The sequence below is a fragment of the Theobroma cacao genome, chromosome 9 (genome assembly GCF_000208745.1).
Source record: "Theobroma cacao cultivar B97-61/B2 chromosome 9, Criollo_cocoa_genome_V2, whole genome shotgun sequence".
Taxonomy (NCBI): domain Eukaryota; kingdom Viridiplantae; phylum Streptophyta; class Magnoliopsida; order Malvales; family Malvaceae; genus Theobroma; species Theobroma cacao.
This window is the reverse complement of record NC_030858.1, coordinates 37,912,836-37,931,296: the sequence shown is the minus strand read 5'-3', so window position 1 is coordinate 37,931,296 and position 18,461 is coordinate 37,912,836. Positions and strand designations below refer to the sequence as shown.

Sequence of the window (18,461 nt, the reverse complement as noted above, 5' to 3'; positions counted from 1 at the left end):
TCTTTCTATGCCCACTTCCGATAAGATAGTATTATTGTATTGGCTTTTAAAACTTTTTATTTGTAAAAGAGAAGACCATTGCACTGGTCAAAGTATATCACGTGTCTCTTATGAGTTTCACGTTAGTAAAGATTTGAGTCTCTTTTAATACTATTTGTTAAGAGTTCATATTTTTTAATTTAAAAAACATGTATGTTAGGTGGAAGAAAATTAATGTTTATCTACTCAATACCAACCCCTAATGTAGAATCCATGACACCTTTAATAGATTTAGTTGGTTTCATTTTTTTTAAAATTAAAATGAATTAAATTTTTATAAAAAATAATTAAAATAAAATATATCATAATAAGTAATTGAAATCAATCTATCTCGATTGGTTCAGTCAATTATTTCACTTTGAATGGAGAATATTTTTGAAATATTGTTTGATTCAAATGTAAATTTTAAATACCGAAAATCAATCGTCACATGTCTTTGCCACGTTCGGTTTAGTTGTTAGTTGATATTTATCTCTTCCATTTAAGACATTGGCATCTCTTTGGCAAGGTTCATAAATAGCGGTACTCCACTTGCACAAACAATGCATGCTCACGTTGCTATTAAGATAGTGACAAATATATAGTTACAAATTTTCAACTTTATGAATGGGGATTTTTTTTTTCCAAATTTCAATTTTTTTAAATTAAATTGCAAAGTATGTAAATTATTTTTCGTTAAGTTTTTTTAATATTAATAAATTAATAAAATATAATAATTTTAGACTAATACGTGCACGTGACCAAAAACTTAATCTGCCTCAAAATGTCAAGATACTACTAAATTGCAACATTGTCCAAATTAAAGGTAAAATTGTGATACCATTATAAATTATTTTTAAGTCGACTTTTAATAGAAATGTATGAATTAAATTTATTAAAATCGAGATAAAGAGATTAAAATTGTTAAATTGAACTGTTAAAAAAAAGAATGATTAAGTAGATAAATAATACATTTGGACTATATAATAATAATAATGTCATGTTGAAGTGTTTGTATGTGGGCTGGCTCATGGACATGGGCCTGAGCCCATCGTCGCTGATTAGGGAAATGAAAAGAGAAACAAGGGGCGGGGTTTCCAACCAAAGCTCACTCCAGTTCCCGCCATTTCTCTACTGGTATCTTTCAAGCTTTCGAGACGCTCTTTCTTGGTCGCTGATACTATTTTTTGTTTTTGGAAAGTCTTATTTGAATGCTGACGTTTCGTCCATGCCATCTGCTTCGCCATACTTGTCTTTCTCGACCTCTCAACCTTCGCTTTCCTCCATCTTCCTCCCATTTCCTCCCCTCTAAACCCTCTTTCTTTCGCCCTCCACCCCTCTTTCTTTCCCCCTTAAACCCTTACTCCAACATGTCTTCTCGTCCCTCCGCCTTCGATGCTCTCATGTCCAACGCTCGCCGTTTAGCGGCAAAGAAAAACAGTTCCTCTTCTTCACCCACCAAGAAACGCAAATCCCTCGATTCATCGCCATCGAAGACCCAAAGCCCTAATTCGACCAAAACCCAGGATTCTACCGAGGTCAAGCCCGACCAAGAAAGCGATATTAATGGAATTGAAAAGCCCATTGAAGATTCCCCAAAAGCCAATGCAGATGAGACGCAGAAACCTCCCGATTCGAAGAAAATGAAGGTGGTGAGTGTGTCGGAGAGAAATGCGGAATTGAAGGGGAAAATTGGGTCACTGAAGAAGAAGCCGGCGGATTTTGACCCGAAAATGGTGGCGTGTTGGGAGAAAGGAGAGAGGGTGCCATTTTTGTTTCTTTCTTTGTCGTTTGATTTGATATCCAACGAGACGGGTCGGATTGTGATAACGGATATTGTTTGTAATATGTTGAGGACTGTTATTGATACGACACCGGATGATTTGGTGGCGGCGGTTTACTTGGCAGCAAATAAGGTTGCTCCGGCGCACGAGGGATTAGAGCTGGGAATTGGGGATGCCTCGATTATCAAGGCCCTCGCGGAGGCCTGTGGGAGGACTGAATCACAGGTTAAGAGTCAGTACAAGGTATAATTTCTGTTGCTCTTTAATTTTGGGCTTGACTAAAACTTCTTAACAAATAATTTTTGGCATCTAACTTCATTCATTTACATTTGGACAGGATAAGGGAGACCTGGGCCTTGTTGCACAAGCTAGCCGTTCATCTCAATCGATGATGCGCAAGCCTGATCCATTAACTGTTGTCAAAGTGTTTGACACCTTTCGTCTAATTGCTAAGGTTTACCATCTTCTTTCACATATTGAAATGCATGATGTCTTAATTTAATCTTCACTTCCATGATTGAAATTGCTATTCAGTTGCTTCGCAATTGATGAATGCTGCATGTGCCCATCTTCATTGAATGTGGATTCATTTTGACATAAGCGAGGACATTTTTACCCTGTTTGTGCTGACATAAGTTTTCACCTGGTATATACAGTACATAGATAAGTAAGGTAAACTATCTCCAATATTACTATTGTTTTGCACTTATTATTCTTGGTCATTGTGCCATGCAGTCTGGCCAAATAGGTGGGAAGAGAATGTCTTAGTTATAAGGTATTTTTTGGTGAATACTATATGCTTAATGTTGTTAATTTGCCCCTTTTTTTTGTTCAACTTTTATAGGAATCTGGAAAGGATAGTCAGGAGAAGAAAAAGAATCGTATCAAGGCACTTCTTGTTGCTGCAACTGACTGTGAACCTCAATATTTGATTCGTCTACTTCAGGTTGTAACTAGGACATCAATTTGGTAATAGTTTATATTCGTTCCGTTATTGTAAGGCTTCTTGGTTTCATCTTGCAGACAAAGTTGCGGATTGGATTTTCAGAGCAGACTCTATTAGCTGCATTAGGACAAGCTGCTGTATATAATGAACAACATTCTAAACCACCTCCTAACATTCAGTCTCCTTTAGAAGAGGTGAGTAAATTTTATAGGTGTAAAAAAGACTGCCATCCTACCATAACTTTGAAAAAAAACTGAGGGAAGAGAGGGTGCATTCAATATTGGTATTTTTTACTGAATAATCAGTGCAGTCTATGAGCTCAACACACTAGTGCAGTTTGTAGTTTATGCATGAGAAGTATGTTTTAGTTTAAAGCATGTGCCTTAGATATGTGTGGCTGGAATGACATGTTATCATTATGGAGATGAGGGGAACCTTTTCTGGTACCTAGAACAGACCGGCTTGCAGTGCTCTGATATTTCATCAATGTTTTTGGGAGGTGGGCTGTTTGGTTGTTTGTTTTTTGAGGCTTGCTGGATCTAGAAATGACATCTGATTAAGGCCTTTGTAGACCGATTGTGGTGAAGGGCAAGGTAAATTGGCTGGTGAAAGAGGTCAACATCTATTGAGGCCTGTAAATAGTTGATATTTTGTCAACAATATGAAAATTCGGTTTTCATTATTCAGGAGTTGTACTTTTTACCTTTAAGTTGCTGCTTGGTAGCTTATTTCTTGTATGGCTGTGTGTTGAGGAATCACCTTTTGCTTTTCCATGTTGATCTTTAACTGATGTACTTGTATTGGTCTTTGATTTCTCTTATGCAGGCTGCTAAGATTGTAAAACAAGTTTTTTCCATCCTTCCAGTCTATGATAAAGTAGTGCCTGCTCTTCTGACTGGTGGTATATGGAATCTTTCAAAGACTTGTAGCTTTACACTGGGTGTCCCTGTGGGACCTATGCTAGCAAAACCAACCAAAGGGGTTGCAGAAATTGTAAATAAATTCCAGGATATTGACTTTATATGTGAATATAAATATGATGGAGAACGTGCACAGGTAATAGAATTTAGTGTGCTGCTACAGGTTTCTTTTGTTTCTGTTAGTACCAATACTATGTGACAACTAAAAAAATCAACCTGCTTTTTGTAGATACATTATATGGAGAATGGTATAGTTGAGATATACAGTCGAAATGCTGAGCGGAACACTGGAAAGTTTCCAGACGTTGTAGCTGCCATTTCTAGGTAGACTTTTTTTATTATGGTAACTTGTTGTGTTGATATGGTTTATTTATTTTGTGTATGTGTTTGTGTGTTGAATAAAGGTTTCTTTGTTCCCCCCACCCATAGAATGTATGCTGGTCAAAAACTTCTCTTCAGAGATTTTTCTTACAATGCATGTCAAATAAATTTATAGTTATCTGAGATGTAGATATTACCACATGATATTTTAGTGCTCACCATTTAAGTTTCTTCATCTTTTATCCTGGCATGACTGTTCAAACATGTTGGCATCAGAAGTTGTAGTAATAGTCATAGTCATAGGCATTTATATCCTCTGTTGTTGTTAAGGTGGTGTTAGACAGTGTTCCAACACTTATATATTAGTGTTCAGTGGTTCCCCCTTTTCTTTCATTGTTGTCTACTAATCTAAGTCTTGTTCCTGATCTTTGTAAAAATAATGGCTCGATAGAATTATCTGGAGAACACCTCACTGAAACTCCATGAGTTGGTTTGAGTTATATATGAAAAATTAGATATTGGCATTACATGCTACAGAGTTCCTTTAAGGAGCTGGATGATAGAGATGCCGAGATTTTAGGCATGCATTTGCTGTACGTTTATAATCCCTTAAAGTCTTTCTTGTGGGTGCTTGTTGCTTGCTAACAACACTTTTAAACCCTTTTAAGAGGTTCAGCCATTATGTTTTTATATTTGAAAGGTGGCCATTGGGTTTTAAAACATAGGCGCTATCGCTTCTGCATATGCTGGTTTAGTTATTGATAAAATTTACTTTCTTGTGTAGATTCAAGAAGTCCTCTGTAAAATCATTTGTTTTGGATTGTGAACTTGTTGCTTATGATCGGGTTCAAAAGAAAATTTTACCCTTTCAGGTAATTTGTTGCAAATCATGTTATGCTTTAAAATTTATGAGTGCAATGCTAGGTTCTATTTTGTGTAGAAATTTGTTTGTCTCTGGAAATGCCATTCTTTATGTATTAGTTGGCTTATCCTTTGACAATCAAAACATATCTTGTATAAACAAAGAGGAAAACATTTGTTGCATTAAATTTGCACAAAGTAAAAAAAACGTTATATGAGAAACATGGAGATTACAAATGGGAGAATAATGTATCAATACTACTTACAAGCAAGCCTTGCATGCAGTAAGACAGTGCAACACATGCAGTAAGGCTTGCCAGTACAACCTTGGCTTATTCTGTATGGTTAACTACATAAAGTGTAACACATGAGGAATTAAATTTTGAGAACTCATGAGGTGTCCGAATTGGCAAGTTTTTCATCCAGCTACCTTATTTATTTACTGAATTCTAGCTAGTCTTTAGTTTAGAAACTAAAGATCTGATTAATATTTTAAATTTTCTTCAATCTCAGTTACTATCTAAAATTTTGGATTCCTTCTCTGTACTATTAAATTTCTGGGAATGTTTTATTTGTTTTGTATTGTAAAATGGCCATATTTTGTCATGGTTAATCATTGACAGATTCCCTTTTTGGATGTTATGGAAGACGTGTACCCAAGTAGTTTGATTCTGTGTTTTCTTAAGTTGATTGTTGCAGCATGTTCTTTGAGTTGTTTTATACAGATCCTTAGTACAAGAGCTCGCAAAAATGTGGTAGTGAGTGACATCAAAGTTGATGTGTGCATATTTGCTTTTGACATCTTGTATCTTAATGGGCAACCACTTCTTCAGGAACAACTGAAAGTTCGTAAGGAGGTATGCCTTTTACTGTGACAAATGGTTCTGGACTTTTTGATAATAAAATTTGTTTTTGTCATGAGTTATTAAGTGATTGTGTACTTACAATGTATATCTTTGATATGCAGCTTATATAATTTTTTATATCTCAAATTGCAAAATGTCTGTAGTATTGGTATCAATAAAAATCCACTGTAAAGATTTTATGTTATGTTGATTATAAGGAGATGCTATTGGCCTGCATGGTTAAGTAATTAATTTGGGATGTTATTTGTGTTGAGTAACTGTTTATCTTGTTCACTGCATATGCTATGCCTAATTTGGTTCACTGGGGACTTGTTACGTTTGCTCTTTGCAGAGGCTTTATGACTCATTTGAAGAAGAGGCTGGGTTTTATCAGTTTGCAACAGCCTTAACATCAAATGAACTTGAGGAAATACAAGCATTTCTTGATTCTGCTGTTTCTTTAAGGTATTTGTTTAATTCTTCCAGCAACTTTTAGCGGACAACTAGCGTGGGCTGAAAGAGTAGAGTAAACAAAATAAGGGAAATAATTTTATTTTTTCCTCAAAGTACTTTGTATTTTGATGATGCAAATTAGTCTTTGTTTGCAGTTGTGAGGGCTTAATTATCAAAACATTGGATAGAGATGCTACATATGAGCCATCAAAGCGGTCACTCAACTGGCTAAAATTGAAGAAAGACTACATGGAAAGGTAATTTGTATGAAATGTTTACCTCTCTGTGCAAATTATGATGAGGTGCTATATTGGTCATGTTTAACTTTTTATTTTGTTGTTCCATACAGTATTGGAGACACATTAGATCTAGTTCCTATTGCTGCTTTCCATGGCCGTGGGAAACGGACTGGTAAGAACTTTTTCTGTTAATTTAACCTATCAGATGATGAGAGCTCATGTAGAGTTTAATCTCTGTTGATTGTTTCAGTTCTCAACTTAGTGCTTAGGCGATTCTGTCCTTAATTGATGTCTGATTTGTGCTGATGCCACAATAATGTTTATTCTTAGGCTTCTATGGTGCATTTCTCTTGGCATGTTATGATGACAGGAATGAAGAATTCCAGAGTATCTGTAAAATAGGTGAGTGAAATTGAATGGCTACTGTTCAACACATTGCTTGTCTTTCCAGCTGACCGTACACTGAGCCCCCCTCTCTTTTCTTTCTCTCTTTTATGTTCAATAGGCACGGGATTTACTGAATCAGAGCTTGAAGAACGTTCTGCCAGTCTCCGCTCTAAAGTGATTCCTGAACCAAAGGTTTGTCTCTTGATATCATTTTCTGTTGGAAGAAAGGAAATTGTGAGCAAATAGGTTTATTTATGATTAACATCCAAATTTTAATGTTCTTGTTGATTACAGTCATACTATCGTTATGGAGAGATGATGAAACCAGATGTATGGTTTGAGGCTACTGAGGTAAAATTGCCCCCACTTCTTTCATAAAAGTATCTTTGGGTGTGTGTGAATTTGTTAGTTGCAAGTACTATAATGTCTATGTTTTTGAAGTGGACAAATGTACTTACTGGAAGGAGTATCCTTGTATGGTACATATAATCAGGTAAGGAATGGTTTAGTTGTGAGCTTGCCACAGCTCTTAGTTAGAAGGGCACTCGAGTATTCCATAATAGGATGGGGTGGGAAGTGTGGGCCCCAACCCTGCAATTTGATGGGGAAAACTATTTGGTTTTAGGTCCTGTGATACAAACGGTGACAATGAATTTTCAGTTCTCTTGACTGGGGCAATCAACTTGCTAAGATCATGGTCTGAACTAATATTAGTTTCTTTGCCTTCTATTTGTATTTGAAGCCTCTCAATGGGATTGGTAAATTTTCTCCTTTTTCAGCATTCTTTTGTGTAATGCATGCTTGTGTTATATTTTGTCACATTTTTTACTCCATGTTCTCCATTCACGCTATATGACTATGTCTGCTGTCTATTTCTTCTTGTCATTTGAAGTAATTAGTAACTGAATTTGTGGCAACTGTTATAAATGCTCTTCTCATTCTGTCTACTTGCTTCCATTTGTTGAAATCTATGTTACTGAATATTCCTGTAAAATTTATCAGTAGTTTTGGCATCACATCAAAGAATTCAAATAGTTCCTGTGGACTTAATGTAGTTAATTATTGTGCGCTTACAAGAATTGCAAGCCATTTGTTGAATCCTAAATAAATTAAGAATTGAAATCTCAGTTCTAGGTTCCTATAGCTATTGTTATAATGTCCTTGTTTGCTCGTATCCCTTTGCATTCATTAAATACCGATTAGATACAATTTCTGCTATTGCTAGTCATGTTTTCAGCTGTTTGTTCAAGTTGTTTTTGTTTAATTTCTTGGAGGTTTGGGAGGTAAAAGCTGCAGACTTGACCATTAGCCCTGTTCATCGTGCAGCAATTGGGATTGTGGATCCTGATAAGGTGGTACAAAATTTCACATGTTGAAGCCTTACAGTTTCATTTCTTCTTTTTTTTCTTTTCTATCATTTCCTGTTTTCTTTTATTCCATGAATTTATTGTGTGAACATTTCTGAGGGTGACTTATTAGTGGGGATCTCGCAACTGTTGTTTTTCTCAAAGCTAATCTCAGTGTGTAGAAAATGAACTCTTATTCCTTGTTCTTCTTGGTAAAAGGGCATATCTCTCCGATTTCCTCGTTTAGTTCGTGTTCGAGAAGATAAGGCTCCAGAGCAAGCTTCATCATCTGAGCAGGTGAAGAACAAATAAGTTGTCTGATAATATATTCATGTGATTTATGGACAAAATGTTCTATAGAGCTCTTCCATGATCTGCTGCATACTGGAAAAATGAATAGAAACAAATTATTCATGTGATATGAGAAGTAATATGTATATATATAGAAGCCTCACTTATTTGAGTTATTTCCTTTTTGCATAATTGCTATTCTTGAATATTTGCAGGTTGCTGAGATGTACAATGCTCAAAAACACAATCAAGCTAACAATGAAGATGACGGTGATGATGATTGAGGATTTCTGATATGTTTCTCCTTGTGAAGTTCTATGCCTCTTGGATGTTACATTCTGAATGTTTCCCTCCCTAGGTAAGTTTATTCACACAAGGCTGGAAGTTACGGATATCATTAATTTCAAATGTGAAGGGGATCTTCAATTTCTAAACTTTGCAATGTAAATACTAACATTCTTTTTCTCGCTAGATGGGCTAATTTGTTAATCAATTTTCTTTAAGCTAAAACCTTTCAAATCTGTCATGCAAATTGCCACCTATATTTTTGAAAATCATGGAATGCTTTTGTGATTGTTGATTAGTATTGCTTTTGAATTTGTGTTTTATCATGTTCATTGTATTAGATATATTATTTTTAAAAATCATGTTCATTGTATTCTTAAGGGGAAAATGTTTAGCAAGGAACCACTAATTCTTCAGAGGTAGACCATGCCTGCCCTGTATTAAGCCTGGCTTTCCATGTGTATGGCCTGGTATAATTGCCCTTTTCAGTGGGAATCAACAGTCTCTAGAAACCTCTCTTGACCCAAAACTAACGGAGTTCAGAAGTTCTAGAACTAAAATTTGTTCTTTTTCTTCTTATTTCTGAGCTGTGATAATTTTTAAAGCCTCTATAAGTGGAGGACCTAGAAGCAGAGGCATCTGTTTTATAGTAGGAACGAGTCTTCAGTCAAGTATAGCATGCTAGCATGTTCATTTCTACGGCACTGCCGTGTGGACTGGACAATTCTCTGGAATATACAGGTATTTTCCCATTTGCTGCCTAACATTTCAATCAAAGTCTCACACAAACTGCACTTGGCTGCTGCAATTCTTCCTTTCTATTAGAAATTGCCTGGAAAAGATCATGGCTGCTGCTCCCCTCTTGCTTTGCTTGCTTGACTACCACGGAATTTCCAGTTTCCTTGCGCGATTGACATCCTGGCTGAGCCTGGAAACAATGTTAGTCCTCAATCTTCTAACCATGTTTATACTTTCACAGTTTGGGTCTATTAAGGAAAAGCGACATTATGTCATTGTCTTGATCCCTGAACTTGCGTTAGTGGGCTTGACCCATGGTTTAGCCCTTGTCAATGACGTAACAGATAAAAGAAAGGGCAAGTCTGCTTCCAAAAACTTGCTGGGTTAATGTAGATTTTCTCTTAATTCTGTATGTGTTTCTTGGAACACACTAGAAACCAGCCCGTGGCTCATGCAGCAATTATGACAATGTGAACTAGACTTTGTCATAGCTCTTCTTTCCATTTGTGCTTTGACATTGACAAAAGATGCAAGAAGCAAAAGGAGCGAATGGGAATTGTTTCCCATATAGACGGAAACAAGGGTGATACTCGAAAACTATCCAAAAACCTGAGACGGATATTAAAATTTTTACTTGAGCCTATCTCAAACTGAAATATAGGATATCCAAATAATATATTATCGGGTTAGGTATCTGTGAATATTCATGTAAAACCAACTCAATTACATCCCTAGACAGTAAAACAATAAACAAGTTGAGTGGGAGCAGATGGATTGAAAGAAGCTTTAAGGAATATTAGTAGTATATTACCATTAAACAAGAGAAGAGGGAAAAAATGATTCCGAGAAACATAAGATTAGACTTACAAATAAATAATAATCATACTTTCCCTCAACCGAAAAAGGAGTAAAAATAATCATACATCACACCAGTAGCAGATCCTGATTCCGATTTGTGGGATCCACTGATCCGACAAGCAAAGCCTCTTAGACCTTCTTGGTTGTTGGCCATACCCATCTCCCCCATTTCAACAACTCCACACCCATTCTTGCTTTAAAAGATCTTCCATAATTTTAATGTAATCTCTCAATTCCTCAAACAGTCCACACTTACAAAGCAGCACACACACCTTGGTAGGCTAATAGAAAGCTAAAGTTATACTAAATTTTTACATGCCACAGCAGTTTTTTTTTTTTTTGTTTTTGGAGAAATCAAAGCTCCCTTTCACATCATGGAGCAAAAACCAAATTTGAAGAAATGGAGAAAAAAAAAGGGGGGGGGGGGGGGTAGGAGAGAGAGGGTGGGGAATAAAGACAAAAATCTTCACCGGAAAACATTGGCAAAAAGCCAAGAAACAAAAGCTCTCTCTGTGACTCTCTCCATAGAGTTAACTGGGAAGTTGGGTAGTTGCTTCTCTAAAGCAAACCTCTGTACAAAAATGCTAAAAGATCAGTCACTATACCCTGATAGGCTGATTTTCCACCCTGCAATTTCACCCTCACTAACCTACAATAAGTTTTAAAAATGGTAGTAAAATTTTTATGGAAATTAATACTATGTAGACTACTCTTGTTGGTAGTGGCAGTCAATGGAGAAGTAATCTTTGGTACTTGGTCTCTGCAGGAGAATCAGAGGCATCATAAAGACCCCTTTTCCTGTTAACTTTACCACAGGTGTTTAGGGTGTTGCAACCGTTAATGCTGATCAAGGAGTCTTGGTGGAGGAGTTGTGGGGGTGGTGGTGGTGGTGAAGGGATGGTCACAGGTGGGATCTCGAAGGACTCGAGTGGTGGTGGTGGGTGTCTCCATTGAGGCAGTGGTCCAGCTAAAAGAAGGGTTTGCAAGAGTGGACCAGCTTTCATCACTGCCTGCAAAAGCTTTCCCTTTTCAGGTAATGGCTTTTCAGGGACCAGCTCGATGGTCGCTTGTGGCATGGATTGAGGTGGTGTTGGCGCCTGTGGTGGTGCTGGTGGCAGTTGGGGTTGTTGAATTGGGTCGAGAACAGGAGATGAAACAATGCTTTCCTCACAATCAGATGATGAGAAGCCATTGTTGGAGTCAATTCCTCTTCTGGGCTCATCTTCAATGCTAGAAACTCCAGATAGAGGAGCAACTTGCTGTTGTTGTTGTTGCTGTTGCTGTTGGTGAAGCAGGAGCTTCTCAAGGAAAAGTCTTTGACATTTCTCCTGTGCTTCATCCCTCTCCCTCATTGCCTTGCTCAGCAACTCTTTTAGTTGAATTAACTGATCATCCCTCTTTCTCAGCTCCTCCTGAACTGCCAACCTTGTCTGTTCCAGCTCAAGAGTAGTATACAAAAGAGAATGCCTAAGCTCTTCCATTGTCTGCATAATCAAAAAACATCCAATTAACAATTTAGCCCAAAAAAGGCCCCCATTTTGCATAACCAAGCCAAAGAAGAAAAGGTCAAACAAAACCAAAGCAAACTCCTAAACCACTCAAAGAGAAGAAACAAAGAAATGTGTCTTACCTTTCCCTGACAGAAGTAAGCCCAGCTAAAGAATTGACCTCTCTGACTCTCCATGCTCTCAGAGTTGGAAGACTCTAAAGAACTGATCTAAACTGAACTTGAAAGTGATTTGTTTTCCTCTTTTTTTGCTGTTCAAGTGTGAGAATGAGTGAGAGAGAGAGAGGGAGGATAATCAAAGGTGGGGTTTTGGAGTGGTTCTTCCAAGTCTTATAAGAAGGCAGCAAGCAGCAACAGGAACAGCAAACAGCAGCTGTATACTATTTTCTTTTTCTGTGTCTCTCACTCTCTCTTTCTGTTGCTTTTTTCTAACTGGAGGTTGGACAAAAGCACAAAAGGCCAAAAGCCTACCAATTGGCCGATATCTATATGCAATTCTTAAGAGTTTAGAGGGGGACTCAGTCAGTCTTTTTGTACTCAGTCCATGACTGTGTTTCTCATCCTAAAACCATGCACCAACTAGCGTGAAGAATCAGATATCAGCGCCAAAAGCGGGGGTAGAAAAAAAAAAGAAAAAAGAAAAGCCAGCCGCTTCCTCCATGTTCTCTTTTTACCCAAGTGTTAACCATTTTAACCACATCTCCTTGTCTTTTGGTCGCTTTGCTTCACCGAGAATAAATTTGGGAAGAAAAAACTTTCACATGAATACGTTTCCCTTAGAAAACTGTAAGAACCCAAAATTTTACATCTGTTTATTGATCTTTTACTTTTTGGACCTTGATTTGACATATCAGTTTGAAGGGTTTAAGGGGATTCTCTGTTTTGGCTTTGCTATTGCAATTTGTGAACATATTTTTCAATATAGATTTTCATAGTAACTGCAGAGCATATTAACAATACTTTCATACTAAGAGAGAAAACTTAGAAACACATGGATGGCGATGGCAATGTGTTTTCCATGCTGGGTAACTGGAAACCAGTGTTGTCCCATCTTTTTAACCATAACCCAAATAGTTTAATCCAGAAAGCATGCCAAGTGTAAACATTTAAAGCACTATTAAAATCGACCCCAAGGTCAGAAGCTGTTGAATATAGTTGGATTTGTTTACTCTAATTAAAGATGCCATGGCCCTTTGTTTAACAATATTTTCTTTTCCCAATCATATGGCAAAACATGCAGAGGGCTCTTCTCTGTCTAAACAGTCAAATGCCCAATAATCTCGACCAAGACAATGTTCTTTTTTCTTCCTTTTAATTTTTAATTACAAAGTCATTGTAACATGATTTTAGGTAGCATCCTTTTAACTTTCACTTGGAAATTGGAAAAAAGATTTTTGTTTTTATTGGCCTACAAATATATCTACTCCCATTGTCTTGTTTTTGTTATTCTCTTTTGTTGGTGGAATAATCCTTGGCAGCAAAGATTAGTCTCTTTTTCCAAGTCCACCCGGTGAGATCAACGTTTTGGTACAGAATCAAGAAATTGTTTACTCCCTTTGCTTTATATCAAATTCAATGTTTTTATCTTAATTTCTGTAAAAAACAAAGATGGACAAAGAAAAAAAAAGACGAAGAGAGTCGTATGTTTGATATCGGGGCATGGAATATAAACAAAGATTTTAGAATAATATGGGTAAATTCCAAACATATTGCCTAAATAACTAAGTTTTTATATGTTGAAAATAGATTGTTGGTACTTAGGCTTTGATTTTCAATAAGAAAATTTGAGCCAATTTATGTTTTTTTAGTTGAATTTTTTTGGGGGCTAACTGTGGGAAAGGGAAATCAGCATGCCTTTTTTGACAAACAATGGAAAACGAACACATTAAGTTTTAACTCATGGAGCTCGTTTTTGACTTGAAAGGAATTTTCTTTCCTTTTTTTTTGGCATGTGCATATTTTTTCTTAGTGAGAATAGACTACAAAAATTTTTAGAACCCTCCAATGTAGACAATTTTTTTCCCATATCTCTTTAAAATCTCTCTTTCTTTGTGTATTTTTTGTCTCTCAATCATGTTCATGTATTGGGAGTCAATGGTTTCTTGTTTCATTGGTCTAAAAAAGGAGCTGGTGACCAAACTTTCCCACCAATATTTCCCTCTAGGAAAGCTAATGGACCCATTTTTTGAACAATAAAGTCCTCATTGTAGGAAAGTGGAAGGGCTTCCATTTGACTAACTCAAGACCCTTTTTTGCCATTGAAACAAGCTTAATCAATCAATTTATTTTAAGATTTTATATTTGATGCATTGATCAATGTTAATATCAATATATGATTGCTTAACCGCCAGATGATTGTGTGTAGTTAATATATAGAATTTATACACTAATAGTACATCAAATACAAACCCTTAATTATATACTTAATTACAAAATCTCTTTTAACGTGGGACACGTGTAGGATTCAAGTCCTAAATCATGCAACCTAAGACAACCCTAAAATGGGTTTTAACCATGGGTAATTAACTAAGGGCATAGTCTTAGTAATGAAGTATAGTTTTATATTATTTTATTAACTATGGATAAAGGAGTGTGCTCTAAAAAAAGAAGAAAAGAAAATTCAAGTGAGTACTATCCAGAGGGGAAGGGGGGAAGAGGGAATAAAATGGGAGCCGCGCCTTGCCTTTATGTCCCATCTAAAGGTGAGTGATTATCTATGGAGCATTTTATTATGTCTTTTAACTTTATCAAAATCAACCTGCATATGTGGGCTTGCCCCTAGGAAACGGCAAACTCAAGCATCAGACCAACACCATTCACTCATCCCCCTCAGCCCCTTTGCCTCCTGCCTCCCCCTCCCTCTTTTTCCCTTTTTTCCCCAGCTTGGACAGGTAAAGACAGGGTGTGAGCATCACCAATTCTTGCTTCTCCTGGCTTTTCCCCCTTGGGGCTATCTGCATTATTAGTACCATAAATTGTGTTATATTGGCTGCATATACTCATTGCCAACTACTTCCATGGTGTACACAAGTACATATACATGTTTTCAGATATGTTCGGAGTAATAAACGTTAAGGATTAAAGATTCGAATCCTTTTTTTTTTTTTCGAATTCTCATTAGGTTAAACTCTTGGATAATTTCAAGTTTTTGGATGGTTTTTTTTTAATGAAATTTAGCTTATAATTTCATGTGAAGTTACTCATTTGATTAAAGTCTTAAATGGTTTTGAGTTTTCGGACGGTTTGTTTTTAATGAAATTTTGCTTATGATTTCATGTGAAGCATCAACAATCCATAGTGGGTTTCAGATGATGACTTTAGGCTTTTAGGATATACAAATCAAGTAGGGTTTGAAAATGGAGCTTATTCTTGTGATGATTCATTATGCACAAAGGAATGAAAGAAACCCCTCCCCCAAAAATATACCTTCACCTATTTGCAATGAATATCTTCAAAGTATCATTTGCCTCAAGGCATGTGTTTTGTTATGAGATAATAAATAATCATGATAGTCATAATAATTGTAATTATTATTTTAATAAACCGAATAATTTAAAGACATGCTAAAGATCCTTGTAAAACCTAGACTCCTCTTTTCCTACCTAGTTGGTCCTTGTAGGTTATGTTGAAAGTCATCCTCAAATACACAAAGAGGAGACAGGATTTATCATTATAGGATCACCTTTACCAACATAAACACCCATAATACAATGCTTTAAACCAATATTTTCATATAAAAAAATGGAACAAAAAAACCCTTTATCCCATTTAATATCTCATTTGGTGTTTGTTTCATAGTATTTATGTTATCGGTCTAATTTTATATTGTCATAAAAAACTTTATTTTATTTCATATGACTGGATATTTTAAAATTATGAAAGAGATATCGAAGATTTTTTATATAATTAAATACGAGGAATTTTGAGAGACCCACATTCTCAATTTTTTTACACCATGGCCCCCACATTATCGTATTTGTTGTAGTGCCTAAACCATGATCTGGTTGGCAACATAGACAGCAACAATTCTAATGGTGGGAAAAGAAGTGGGTTTAAGAAATGAGTTTGAACCCTAAACAAGGCTACAAAGGCATCCCTCCCCCCCCTCATTTGCTTGCCTAAATATCCAAAATTATAGAAAGAAAACAAACATGGGTTTTATCCAATCAAACTGATAGTTTAGTGGAGACTTTGGTCGGCCAAATCCGAATTAGTTTGACAATCAATAGCAATTTTTTAAGCATTTTTAATGCTTAATGAGGACATGGCCAACTATTGGGGGAAGTGGATTTCACCACCATTTGTGGTGGTAACTAAGCATGTAGTTTGCAAAGTAAAGTAAACGTGCAATTCACTACATCAAAGTGACTATATAAAGTTATAATGAACTCATCAAAGGGGTTAACGAATTTCTTTTAGGACGGTTAAGGAAATCAATCCTACCAAAAGGTAGATGTTGCAACTTGTTAATATACCCCCCATATTCCTTTGACTGTCACTTTGTTGTTAATCATCCAGGTAACAAAAGGTTACATGTATAGATATTCCTTTGACCAACCCTTTCTTGTGTAACAAAAGAAAACCCTAAAATTCTAGACCTAAATTCAGGTAAATGTAAATAAAAAACTAGGTTTTTATTATATTATTACATTGAGTTTATATTTCATGCACCGTTAATTTATGATACCTATATCTATATATCATCGATAAACTAAATGTGGTCGTCTCATTATCAAAAAGAATACGGCTTTATTTGCTGATTAGCCTCAACTACCAAATCTAGTTGACATAACCTTGTTGCTTCTATGCTGTTTGCATGTGACACTAGATTTTGTTCCCGGCAGCAAATATATAGTAAAAATATAGTAAGTGATACTGGGGTTATGAAGATATGATGGCAAATACCCAAGATTTAACATATCACCTATAGAATTTTTGGCAAATCAAATCAATTTGATAGTATGTGATAGCAAAAAACACCCAATTTTTGAGTGTTATCCCTTAAGAGATAACTTGGAAGAAAAAACCCAATTTTTTTAATTTTTATTATCACAAGTAGAAAACAAAAGGGGGGGTTACATCAAGAAGGGGGTGGAATATACCTATAAATACCTAGATTTTTGAGTTTTCTTTGAAAATGAGATGATCAAGTTCTACCAAAGTGGGGTCCCCAACGGCTAATACCTGTCGGGTGGGAGCCAGTGGAAAATCATGGTTGCCAACCCTTTTGGTTAAGCCGTGTGGGGTCTCATTGCCCCCCCCAAAAAATAATGGAAAATAAATAAATAAATAAATAAATAAAATTTTATATAAATAAAATTAGGATTTGAGGGATGAGGGGTCATTACATTTTGCCCCCTTTAGTCTTTAGGTGGGTCGTCAATTCCATCTCAAATCATAATCATTGTTTTGGATCTTTGGAATCCCAAGTGGTCGTTATGCAAAAGCTAAAAAGCCCTCCAACCCCAATGGTTTTCATAATTATTATGCCTAATGTAAGGTGCATTACTATTAATTTTGGTGTGCTATTGTTAACAAGAATGCTAAATGGTGAATTATTGGAAATTAGAATAATCAACTTTTTCCATATTTTACTTTTTCAAGCTCTAAATGTTTGTCGCTTTTTTTTAAATTTTTTTAATATAGATGTTCTATACTTTTTAGTGTATAATATAAAAAATAAGTGTATTTAGTGTCTAAATGAGGCAAAAAGACTTTATTTTTGAATTTCTAACAAAAAACAGATAAAGAAAAAGAGACTAAGGGAGTAATAAAGAATTTAATTTTTTTTAGGGAAAGTCTCTTTTTCCTCGTTAGACCAAAAAAAATAATAAACGGAAATAGATTTAAATACATTGATTTATTTTAAAGAAATAGTTTAAAAATTAAGATGAACTGCATGGCAGTATATACTTTTATATATTTAATTATACCATCGCTTTTATTTTTCTTTTTGAATTTTAATTTAATTTTTTTTGGAGTGTTCTTTTTAAAAGGGGGGGAAAAAAAAAGGGTCCAAATGGTCCCGTGAAAGAACGCGGTTTTGAGTCTCAAAGTCTGATAAAACGACGGCCCATTTTGTCCCTTTGCAAAATTGCATGTGAGGCTTTAATTAATTAATTACGACTAATATAATCACGAGAAATGGGATTCCGCCACGTGTCTATTATAAAACATTAGTCTCAAAGCTATTGTTTGTGTAGGGACGGAAGCGAATAAAAATTTTCCGTCCCGTTTTTATATCTCATTAGATGTTTTTTTTTAATAAATTCCTTACATGAATATTATTTTTTTCATTAAATTTACAATTTTAAAATTTTAAAAAATAAAATTTTAAATTAAATATGTAACATAAAATTAAAAAAGAAATATCTAATAAAACTTCAAGTGGAGCAGAGAATTTTTATTCAGACAAAAGCACGTCTTAAAGCTCACGAGAGCGACTTAAAATCCTGTTTTTTTTAATATTATTTAAATGTGCTGTTGAGATCTTGTTGATGGACAAATTTGCCCCTTAATCAAAAGATCAAAAGGGGGGCCATTAACAAAGATTAATTTTGATAATTTTCTAAGGTTATGATTGATGATGGGGGGTGTAGGATATGATGGGAATCATACTTTAAAACAGGAAATATATATATAATATATATATTATATATAAT

General features: G+C 35.4%; 2 protein-coding genes across 3 annotated transcripts; one reads left to right on the top strand and one right to left on the bottom strand.

Moving 5' to 3' along the window:
- On the top strand, positions 1,132-9,012 carry LOC18590967 (DNA ligase 1). Of its 2 annotated transcripts, XM_007016814.2 has the most exons (17): positions 1,132-2,045; positions 2,140-2,256; positions 2,647-2,748; positions 2,826-2,942; positions 3,574-3,804; positions 3,898-3,992; positions 4,774-4,861; positions 5,576-5,707; positions 6,048-6,160; positions 6,304-6,405; positions 6,498-6,559; positions 6,718-6,789; positions 6,893-6,966; positions 7,069-7,125; positions 8,049-8,126; positions 8,340-8,417; positions 8,627-9,012. In XM_007016814.2, the coding sequence occupies exons 1-17, from the start codon at positions 1,230-1,232 to the stop codon at positions 8,693-8,695; spliced, it is 2,403 nt and encodes an 800-aa protein (XP_007016876.2). In that variant the 5' UTR covers positions 1,132-1,229; the 3' UTR covers positions 8,696-9,012. The 2 variants fall into 2 exon arrangements, with proteins under 2 accessions (XP_007016876.2, XP_017983359.1); XM_018127870.1 differs by lacking the exon at positions 8,049-8,126.
- LOC18590965 (arp2/3 complex-activating protein rickA) lies at positions 10,209-12,678 on the bottom strand. Its single transcript, XM_007016812.2, has 2 exons — positions 11,923-12,678; positions 10,209-11,776 (listed from the first exon to the last, which is right to left on the bottom strand). The coding sequence occupies exons 1-2, from the start codon at positions 11,974-11,976 to the stop codon at positions 11,021-11,023; spliced, it is 810 nt and encodes a 269-aa protein (XP_007016874.1). The 5' UTR covers positions 11,977-12,678; the 3' UTR covers positions 10,209-11,020.

Excerpts from the sequence above, each read along its gene's own strand:
- LOC18590967 (XM_007016814.2), top strand. The coding sequence starts at position 1,230 with ATGCTGACGTTTCGTCCATGCCATCTGCTTCGCCATACTTGTCTTTCT. Across the intron at positions 2,943-3,573 it reads TTCAGTCTCCTTTAGAAGAG|GCTGCTAAGATTGTAAAACA; the intron begins GTGAGTAAATTT and ends TCTCTTATGCAG. Across the intron at positions 3,805-3,897 it reads ATGATGGAGAACGTGCACAG|ATACATTATATGGAGAATGG; the intron begins GTAATAGAATTT and ends TGCTTTTTGTAG.
- LOC18590965 (XM_007016812.2), bottom strand. The coding sequence starts at position 11,976 with ATGGAGAGTCAGAGAGGTCAATTCTTTAGCTGGGCTTACTTCTGTCAG. Across the intron at positions 11,777-11,922 it reads CTTACTTCTGTCAGGGAAAG|ACAATGGAAGAGCTTAGGCA; the intron begins GTAAGACACATT and ends TTGATTATGCAG.